This window comes from Dicentrarchus labrax, unplaced genomic scaffold (assembly GCF_905237075.1).
Source record: "Dicentrarchus labrax unplaced genomic scaffold, dlabrax2021, whole genome shotgun sequence".
NCBI lineage: Eukaryota > Metazoa > Chordata > Actinopteri > Moronidae > Dicentrarchus > Dicentrarchus labrax.
The window spans coordinates 7,228,085-7,239,392 of record NW_026136713.1 but is presented as its reverse complement, the minus strand read 5'-3'; the positions used below and the strand labels follow the sequence as shown (position 1 = coordinate 7,239,392).

The following is an 11,308-nucleotide window of genomic DNA, read 5'->3' as shown; positions in this document are numbered from 1 at the left end:
TCACTGTGCAGAATGATGTATGAGCAGAGTTTGACACTATAAGGATGTTTTCACATTCATCTGCTGAAAGTGGAGTGTTTCTCTGTGCTCATTGAAAATCTGATTTTTAATGGCCTACAAGCAGGATTTGTGATCTCAGAAATAGTTTGGAAGTCTCTCCTAGTCCAGTATTCAACTTCCCAGACTTCTTTCATCCCTTTGTACTTTTCAGCCAAACCTTCAGACTTATATACTTAATATTTATTGTTAATTAATGACATTTGTAAAACGAAATCCCTTTGCTTTCAAAACTAGTTGTTTGTTGCTGGTCACAACCAGTTGAGTCAACATGTTTTTTTGTGGCCGTAACAGGGTCATTTTATCTCCTCCTTAGGTCTTAATTTTTAATGTCATTGTCTGACTGGTGACGCATGTCTTGAGTAGTTCAAGGTGCTCATCAGTCAAACTAATCTCTGTAGTCCTCTGATTGAATGATTCAGCTTGTGTGTGTGTGTGTGTGTGTGTGTGTGTGTGTGTGTGTGTTTGTGATGCCACCCATATATCTGATGAAAGTCGGACAGACAGAAACATTGTAATTCAATAAATATTTCAGCAGTAAGCGAGACAGTGCAGGGATTTTTCTCCTTATTTTCAAGTTGCATATTCCTTTAACGCACCTGTCTAACTCTCAGGTGTGCAGAGGTTTTTTTTCAAAATATTTTGGAAAATGTTAAACAGCACATCTTCACATCAGAGAAGCAGTAACCAGGTAATCATTGGTACTTCACGGTAAATGACTTAATTGTTCTAAAATGGTTGACAGTTTCCTGTCTATTGACTTAGTGATCGACTGTTTAAACACTAGTTCAATCTCTGTGCATTACATGAGACCAAACCTTCTATATGTGTAAAACAAAACTTGACATTATAATTCCACTCAACAATATTTGAGTTACCGACTGACCATTAGTCCATGTGACTTTTGCAATAATTCATGTGATGAACCCTTTAGATCACAGATTGATAAGAAGTGTGTCAAGTGTGCAAGAAACCATCTGCACAACCTGACAGAAAGCCAAATCGCTTCCAGAAGTGTTAATAATAGATAATAACATCAAAGAGACTGCATGTACAAAACCTTCCAAGACAGAGCAATTACATTTTCATTAGCTTGGCTCAGAGGAAATGAAACGCTCGGGGTCATAAATATTTTCAATATTCGAGTGGATGCTTTTGTTGCAAAAATGTAGATGAAGTAACATCTCTTAAATAATTCTAAAATACAAAAAACAAAACAATTTGTTGTAAAGAAATATCTTATTATCAGCTGTGAATAAGGACACAAGAGAGAAAAAAATATATTACATAACAACTGTTTATTAAGATCAGACACGTACAACGTTAACAGTGTTTTTTTTTTTAAGAATGTGGATCATTTATAGAGTCAATAGAAACAGGAATGGGGGCGTTAATATTAGATGTTGCAGGTCTTCATTTCCTTTTGCCCGCTTCAACTGCAGCAGCTGCAGCGGCTTCTGCATCAGCTTTCAACTTCAACTCTCTCTGCTCCAAGAAGATTTTGTACTCATCAGCTGAGAGACTGAAGAAGAGGAGGAGGAGGGGGAAAAAGAAGAAAAATGTATATTCACTCAGTTTATATTCAACAGGGTTAATAAATCATTAACACTGTTAAAACGCCAAAATGTTAAGGACGGTGTTCCTTGCATCCCTACATCACTTTAGTAGTTTGGTGATTTAAAATGTAATAAAATTGGACAAATGTGGATTGAAAACAGCAGATCGCGATATTTCCAGTGGACATGGTGATGTTTAATAGCAGAAAATCCTTCAGCTATCTGCAACATTAACTTTAAACATCAGTCTCCCAGAACCAAAGAGCAATGTCTTCTTTCTGGACTCACCACAGTGCAACAGTGTTCAACAACCATCCAGGGAGAAATCCATTGTAAAAGAGGCTGAGATACCAATTCCTCCACTGACAATACTCTCAATAAATCATAATGCTCTGCAGCCGCAAGACATGTTAGGTTTTAAGTAAGGGGGAGAAAGGGATTCTGGGAAAAGTACAATATCATTAACTGAAATAATGCGGCAGGTTGAGGGAGTGTGATTGTGGAAGAGAACTGAGCTGAAACAGTTCATGGCAAAATAAAAGGAATAAATGATAAATATCTGAAAGTATGAGAGTAAACACAGGTGGATGTTAAGATGCAAAGCCCCTCACGGGTAAGCAAGTGGGGGGGATGTCACATCTGTGTAATCCAAAGCAGCTGATACAAAAGCACGATGTACAATCTTTGTTAAGCCTATAGCATTCAATTTCTGTTGAATCTCTGTGTCCCAAATCCATACTACATACTGATTGAACACAATATATACCATATACTGTTTTATACTAGCAGGACATTGTGCAACATGTGTTACATATTGTTATTATTGTACCACTTTACCAGTGTGAACACTACATCCTGCTTTACACCACTACTGTGTCAGAGCTCCTTTCATTATTTTATTTTGAAAGGTTTTTTGTTGTTAATTAGATGTCTCACAGTACAGGTCCAGACAGGATACACGGGATAGAGGTGGGATGGCATGCAACAAAAGGTCCCTGGCTGGAATCAAACCAGGGACATTGTTATTATGTAGTACGCATCTTAAACCACAAGAACCAGCAGGATGCCAAGACAGAGCTGCTGATTGAATTTTTGAGACTGTAATTCCTGATGGTGTTGCACTGCTTGTTATTGTCGGGTGCTCATGTTATTATTCATGTTATTTTGTATAAAGAGAGTCAGGCTGCAAAACAAAAAAATGACCTCTGCAACACAATATGAATTTATTACAACTGCACCATAAACTAAAGACAGACACATAGGGAGAAAGACAAATACTTAGAGTATCTTATTAAGGTGGGTGGCAAATTGCATCGTTAAAACTAAACTGGGACCATACACAAAATCGAAATATATACTGAATAATGCCCGAGCATATAAAGTACACTGGTGGTACAGTAGATACTATATGATGATGTTAAGTATTACGATTGTAAGGTACTGGATCGGAACGGCAAAGATTAACACATAAATATAAAAAAAAACAAAAAACAACAAACAAACAAATACATAATACCTTGCACACTTTTTTAACCCTGTACACCCTCCCAAGTTTTCAAAGCTTGTTGGACCACCAGACTATAAATGGGAACCAAGAACCGATTCTAGCTGAAAACCGGTTAACAATTTTTCTCAATTATATTTTTTAATTTCTTTTTACATGTTTGAAATAAAACAAAAATCTAGCCTAAACATGCACCGTGAAGCTGTATTACACTGGGAAAAAAGTATGTACATTTGACAAAGAAATACTGAATAGGCGTCAGTACTGAAAGATACTCAATATTAAAGACTTGAGGGATCATAAATAGATGTGATGGGGACGTCCCAACCTTTGACTGAGCACTTTGACTTTACAACAGTTTTTGCTGTTTTTACTGAATTATACACTGTTGCTGAATGTGGTCACTGTGGTCACTTTACTGTTACCTTATCCGCCCTCTACTGGCTGTTAAGAGGCACAGCAGCATCTACAGATGACACCAGGGTCATTCACTTGTTTTCTTTGTAATTCTGCTGAAATATGTATGAAGCTTTATGTTTGTGACACTGTGTGTTTGGTTTTAAAGAACTACATAAAACGTCAGGACAGCTTACGGGTGGGCGGCTGTGGCTCAGAGGAAGAGCCGGTCGTTCCTTAATCGGAAGGTTGTGGGTTCGATCCCCGGCGATTGGGGTTTGATCCTGGTGCCACATGTCGAAGTATCCTTGAGCAAGATACTGAACACCAAATTGCTCCCGATCGGTGTGTGAATGTGTATGTATGTATTAGTTTCAGTTCGATGGACTTTGCCATCACTGTGTGAATGTGTGTGAAAGGGTGAATGTGCCACGTAGTGTAAAAGCGCTTTGAGTGGTCGGAAGACTAGAAAGGCGCAATGACTACACTGCTTACATGCACACAGGTCAGGTTTATGGTGACCTGAGGTCAATACAATGACATTATAAGTGCACAGGATCAGGACTTACTCGTTGACGATCTTGATGCCCAGCGAACGAGCAGAGCCGACAATGGATTTGACAACGTATTCTAGAGAGGCGTTCCTTATTTTGAAGCACTCGTCCTGGGCTTTCACCTGGGCAATCTCATACACTGCCCTCACCGACACCATCCCTGCTGTCTCGTGGCCTTCACACAAAAAAAGAGACTCGAGAGTGTGAATACACAATACAAAGGAGGAAAAATTCAATAAACGTACAGAGAAGAGTTTGGCACAAAAGAGGACAAAGTGGGGGTATGTGTGTGTGTTGGAGACAGTGTAGAGGTGGTATTAGAAGTCAACAGCTGAAACCAGGCTGGAGATAGCTTTAAGCATTAAAGGTAGAAATTCATAATTCTCTTTTCATAACACACCACCTTTGCCACTTCCTTCCTCCGCTGCAGTTCCCCCACGTCATGAATATAACATCAATCACAGCAAAGCTCAAAACTGAGTCCAGGGAGAGACGTGTGTCCATTACAGGATGGGCTCAGCGGGTGCAGATTGGAGTGAGAGCGGACACATGAGTGCAGCAGCACATCTCACCTGTCTTTCCAGCGCCTTTCGCGATGCCCGCTGCTTGCTTGAGGAAGTAAGACACCGTGGGCTGGCCGATCTTCAGGTCATAGGTTCTGTCAGGCTGAGGAGACAGAAGAAGAATCCAAGTTAAAACCTACAATCAAAAGGTGGAGGTGTGAACATGTGATTTCCATGAGATTATAATCTCAGCCAAGCATGAGCTTCAACCTGGATTAAAGTACTGAGCTCATGATTTCCTCAGCACACCACCACCGCTGCAAAGAAATGAATGCACAGACTATAAAAACAAACGTTTTTTCATTCATTCAACTAAATGGCAAAGTTGGCAGATTTACCATAAAAATTCATAGTAATTTTTGAAACAATTGGACCTGGATTTTAGATAGAAGTTGACAAAAGCATGCTCATCATTTCTGGCCGACGACCAGCTGAAATAACAACTGTTGCTGGCAGTTTCCATCAGCTGCTGCAGCTGGCTAATTGAGCTAACATTAGCTAGCTCTACAAGTCTGAAAATGCCTCTCAGGCTGACTTTTTATTGTAGTGAATATACAGAACACGTGAACTTGATTACTAAGTAAAAATGTATTCTTATAGAGTACAGCTATACAAAATGTGGTGTTTTTAATTTTTTTTTTTTTGATAGATTAGCTACACGCGATCCAGTACGTTGTTCGTAGTCAGATGATTCTGATAATGCTCGAAATTCAGAATGAGGCAGTAAGTGAGAGTCTGAATGGATGAGATGGGAAGATGAAAGCTAATTATTGTTTACTCAATGTGTCGTTCCAGTCAACATGTGTGTGAAATCTGGAATCAGCCAAATTCATTTTGAGGTCACAATCATTTTTGACCTTTGACTCAAAAGTGTGAACTGTATGTGACTGGTTCAATTCGGCAATTTCAACATGATGAGTTAAAGGCTGTTTATATAACTCATTATTCATCTATATGGTTTTAATTTAATGAATGGATTGATAAACCTCCAAAGGTTGAATATAAAAAGAAACATCATTGAAAATGTGTCCTCAATGATAACTACAGCTCTGACCCAACATACTGTACATCAGTTTTCAGGCACTTGATAATAAATGAAATGAAACACGAGCACAGACACAAGTAATGAGGTTTTCCTGTGTTTTGAAACGTTCAACAGATTCTAATTGAAATTCAAAACTGAAGTATCAACATACTGTAGCTTGGACCTAGAGACTGAGTTCCCATAAAAAATTCAAGGCAGACAGCTGAGTTAAATGCCAAAAAGGTAAAAAGACTTTATAATCGAGGCTACATAATTAACGCTCAGACGAATGTGTAACGACCGCTCACTAGTCTTCCTCGGGGTCTTCAATGAAGCAGTGGACAGTTTTTGGGGAGAATCATTTCCTCTCGTCTACAGTATTTGAGGTTCCCTGTTAATCAGTACCTCCTTTTTTTTTTTGTCCCTCTCAGATTCAAGTAGTGCTTCCTTCCATTGTATTCATACCTTGGGCCTAATTCATTCCTGTGTTCAGTACAATAGTTACTATCTAACTACTAACAGAAACTATAAAATAACAACAACAACCACTGTTTTTATTATTACTGTCCCACCTGTAAACAATTATTTATTATCATTTTCAATTCAATTATCATCATTTTGTCTTTTATTGCAACCGTTTGTATTAATATGAGAACACAACAAGCTGTGAACATAACTCTGATATACTGCTGCCTTATAAAGTTGATATGGTGAAGGTGTTAGGAAAGAGCTGCCTATTTACATATCCAGTAGATATGGAGCAACATTAGCATTCATCAGTAGTCGTGTTTCTGGTCACCTGATAAAACTAAGTCACTAAATATCTGTCTGCTGTTTGGTGGTGGACAGGTAGCAGACAGTAGGTATTTTACTGCTGCAGCAGGAAACAAATGGTGATGAGATCAGTGACAGTGAACCAAAAAAGTAAAATTGAGAATTGTGCAACCAAAACAACTGCAGCGTTTATAATTCTGATAATAAATGATGAGTGAACGCTCATCTTTAACATTGAAGTAACCTAAGACATTTTGCATGAAGTGTTTACATTATTTTGTCCACCCCCTGCGTCTCCAACTGTGTGCTGCTGCACATCTGCTCTCCAGCCTCATTTGCTCGCCCTTTGCATCCTCCCCTCGGGACAAAAATAAAAATAATCTCTTCAGCCTCGCTGAGTTATTCTGAACCTTTTCTTTTAATTCAGACTCATTCCCTGGTCGCAGACGTTTATTTATTAAAATCTGACACATAGATTCAATTAATAAATCATCTGAAGAAAATTTACTTTAGATTATCTGTTATCTGTCACATAAAAAACAAACAAACAAACACAGGGCAATAAACTGTAGGCTGAGCTGAGAAGATACCACAGAGCAGGTGATTTGTCATCTGAGACGTGTTATCTAACAGTAGTGACCTTTCGACAGAGGGAACAGAATTTTTCTCTATCTGCAGGAAGCCTATCGGTTGCAAAGGTCCAATGTGTCGCTGTTGTTTCCTCTTCTATTGTTATAAGACGAAACACAAACATTTACTGCACCAGGCTTTTCCTGCAAAATGACAAAGTGAAAAATACGCAGACAGATAGAAGTGGAGTGATGGTGTAGGAACAAGTATGGGAGCAGCAAAAAAAAAAAATAAAATAAAGAATAGTTCAATATTTTGAACTTTCATGCCGAGAGTTGGATCAGATGCGATTAGCTTAGCTTAGCACAAAGACTGAAAACAGAGGGAAACAGCTAGCCTGCTCTCTAAATGTAAACATAATCCGCTATATCTCGTTTCCTTAACATTTACACAAATTCTCTTGACACATTGTTGCACTGCACTGAGCCACTTTTTACCAGGAAATAGTTCCAGCACATAACTCCCTGTATAACCACAACCTGTAATTTTTATTGACGACAATTTCAGTTTGCTGGTCTGTTGGTTCACTGATGGATAGACTGCCATGAAACACGGTGAAGATGTTCGTGTCCCCCTTCAGGATGAATTTAATAACTTTGATTATTCTCGTTTCATCTACTTTCATCATTAGGTCAACATTTTAATGTGTTTAATATTTATTTATGATGAAACACCTGCTAAATGAATGGCACTCCCATTAACCTCTGCTCTACTTTATGTTTAGTGCTAATTAAACATCAGCATGTTAGCTTTGTCAGCACATTAGCATGCTGACATTAGCATTTAGCTGAAAGCACTGTACAGCCTCACAGAGCCGCGAGCATGGCTGTAGACTCTTAATCTTGTGATATGTCTGTTTGTGTATGGATTAAACAAATGAGATACATAATGTTAATCAGTGCTGGTAGGCAGATTTTTTCAAACTTTAAACAGAGCCAGCCTGGTTGGTTCCCCCCCCCCGTGTTTCCAGTCTTTATGCTAAGCTAATATCCCCCCGGCTCTAACAGCTTAGTTAACACACAGATATGAGAGTGGTATCGATCCTCCCATCTAATTCTCTGCAAGACCAGGAATAAGTGGATTTCCCAAAATGTCAAACTGTTCTTTTAAAGTAAGATGAAGGGCACTGTGATGTGCTCAAAGCTGTCGACAAGGCTGAAATGAAAGTCGAGCTGAGAAACATCAATCTCAGAGGCTGCAACATGTTGCATGAACACGTGAAACAGTGTAGAGTATACATAGTACAATCCAAACAGAACGAGCACTAAAACCCACCAGCAGATGGCAGTGATGGGCAGCAGCGAGGCCCCAGATGTGATGGCAGAGCAGTTGCTGGATATTGCATGTCAAAATAAATGCACGCCTTTTAAAGGATTAGGCTTTCCCTTCTTACATCATAAACCTCATTACAACAGACATTTATTCAGCAGAAAGGACGCAACTCCTGATTTGAACTAACACAAAGAGGTGGGAGGGGGTTGTGACGAGTCACACAAAATGTGGTTGTGTAAAATAAAAAATAAAAGTCATAACACTGATTTTCTGAGTAATTCACATTACTTGTATGCACTTAATGCTTCTTGACTCCAAGTTCCTCTGGGTATTGCTTCATTAATGAATGCAAATGGAAAGGCTTACTTCGATGGTGGAGTATGAATAATGGAAGTGCTCTGGTAATGTTATGCAGCTAGTGGAATTAACCACAATCGTGGGTGGGAGGGAGGGAGGGATGAGTGTTAAGTGTAAAGGGTCAGGGATGGGTTAGACAACGTGCATTACAGACAAACCTTCACATTGATCTTGACTGGGAGAGGGATGCCCTCCTTCAGCTCCTTGGTTTGCTCATTGAAGTCCTTGCAGAACTGTCCGATGGCGATTCCTTTCTGGATGGGAAAGGAGAGAAATAAACATGGAAAAATTATGGAGGTTCGTTTTAAAATGTATGAGAAGTCTGAGCTCGCAAAACATTCAAACGTCACTCGTGTCACATTGTGCTGCCAGAATACAGATGCCTGGGCTGCTGTCAGTCAATCAAAACATCAGAGAGGTCTGAATATATTTGCACACACGAACGGTTCAGGGAACAGGCGTGTCACGGTATATATATGGAACGAGAGAGAGTGTTCCTACGCAATGAGATTTTTACACTTCATACTAGTTATTCTTATTATATTCAGACAGAGATGCATCGGTTTGTGTGTGTGGGTGCATGTGTGTGTTTGTGCGCAGCCCTCTGTTGTTGCAGACAAAGTGTGTGTCTGTCAGTCGAGCTATGACTGAATGCATGTTGGTGCCCAGAGCCACAGAAACCCAGTGATGAATGAGCCTCCCATTTTCCAGCTCCTGCAAGGCCAACCAGAACGAAAGCAAAATGGATGGGTGACATTAAGTCAACACCGGGCCAACACTGCTCCATTGCGCCATTCTTCTTTGAAACTGAATTCAGTGGAAAAGACTAATAAAGAATCTAATTATTACTGCTGAAATTTTTACTGACCTTCACCCGCCATCCTTCCCAAAGGCAACACACTGATTGAAATGTTCATTTCACAAATGAGGGGGAAGGAAAAAAAAAAGGGTTTTATACAGTTTAATGGAGTTGCGAGCTTCTATTGCACCACGACAGAGCAGAGCACAGCTTTCAGATTCTAATAATGGATCTGATGAAAAGTCAGTCATCCTGAGACATTCTCCAATGACAGGACGGGGAAGACATTTATTTGAACTTAACGGAGCAGAAAGTTCTGTGAACATCATTTCCACTAAAGGCTTCAAAAGCACCTGATGAATGCTAATCACTCGCTCTCGATCTAGACAAGCCCATCACTTCATTAGTGTCTAAAATGCTACTCATTACTCACTGGTGTTTCTATGCATCCTCTGACACAACAACAACAAACCAATTGAAATTTCCACACATCACATCATGAGGTTATTGTTTCAGAGCTGACGGGTGCTATGTGAATTACAATATCCTATTAATGAAATGAAACACAGCTACGTCCCCAGAGTCCTCACTAGGCTCTACCTTCCCTCCTCTCCCGTGCTTATTAATAGTAATCCCATGTCAACATCACTACCTTCTACCCGTGCCCTTCCCTCCCCGCGCCTCCGATAAAACAACATAGCACGGGTAAACAAGCGGGGAGGGAGCAATGAAGGAAAGTCTAATTAAATATGGATTAGTATAAAGGCTGTGATGTTGGGTATGAGTCAAAGCAAACCCTCGGGCTCTGCCTCACGCATTCAGCTCCCGCTCCTTTCCTTCTGTTCAGCCCATGTCGGATAATGATCTCTCCCACCGATTCAGATGGCCCTTTCAGGCCACACAATGCCATGAAAGGGCCTCCCTGACCAGCCAGAGATAATGCCTGATGCTTCTAAAATGTGCTTAAGCACGGATGGCGAGACATTATGCAGACAGAGGAGTGACTGTTCTAAAGATAGACAGAGGAAAATACTTCACATGGCCTCTCTGACCAGACAGTCAGTGCTAAAAGGGGCTTGAACAAACATGAAAAAAAAGGCTAAAGAGTAGCAAATAAGAAAAAAATAGACTGCCCTGAGGATGACTTGTGCATAGCAGACAGTGTACTTTGAGTTCCGCACACAATTAAGAATGCACCAGAGACAGGTAATCATACTTTAATTAAGGTGTTTCACAAGAGTCCAAGAATCTCAGCTTCTGAAAATGACAGAGTGAGCAAGTTTTATTTTGGCCTCGGGCTATGTAATAGTTTAACTGCAGTAATTACAACGATTGAACCATGTTGGTAATTGCAATCACAAATATAACAGAGGGCTGGCGTGCCATGAGAGCAAGTTTCAAGGTTGGCTCCTCTAACTTCGCATGACATTTATCAGAGGGAGAGAACTGGAACAGTAACATTCATGCCCTGGCCAAATCGCTAACCCTGCTCACTGCATCTGAGCATCTAATCATCCTCGAGTCCGAGCTGCTGGATAAATCCTCTCTCTTCCACCATGACTGATTAGAGCCGGGTGCTCTCCAGTATAAAATGGCTGCAGCCCATCACCCAAGGCGGGGCCTTCCACGCCGGCTGTGGACGAGGACATTCAGTCGCACATCTTCAAAGACTTCTGAGATCCTGGGCACCGGGATTAAACGCTAATCTACGAAGATATTTCTCGCCATCAAATCCAGCAGCGACAGCGGTGAGTAATTGCTATATGATCCATTCAAGATCAGCGTGGCAGAGTCTCATTACTCATAATTATGGGAGCAATTA

General features: G+C 40.2%; 1 protein-coding gene across 2 annotated transcripts in view; it reads right to left on the bottom strand.

Moving 5' to 3' along the window:
• Positions 1-1,336: 1,336 nt before the first annotated feature.
• Positions 1,337-11,308, bottom strand: part of mrpl11 (mitochondrial ribosomal protein L11) — a 39,063-nt gene continuing 29,091 nt past the window's right edge. For both annotated transcript variants that reach the window (XM_051420608.1, XM_051420609.1), the window contains exons 3-6: positions 8,846-8,941; positions 4,640-4,733; positions 4,083-4,242; positions 1,337-1,579 (exon numbers count right to left, since the gene is read on the bottom strand). In XM_051420608.1, coding sequence (XP_051276568.1) covers positions 1,471-1,579; positions 4,083-4,242; positions 4,640-4,733; positions 8,846-8,941 — 459 coding nt within the window. In that variant the 3' untranslated portion in view covers positions 1,337-1,470. The remainder of the gene's footprint in view (positions 1,580-4,082; positions 4,243-4,639; positions 4,734-8,845; positions 8,942-11,308) is intronic.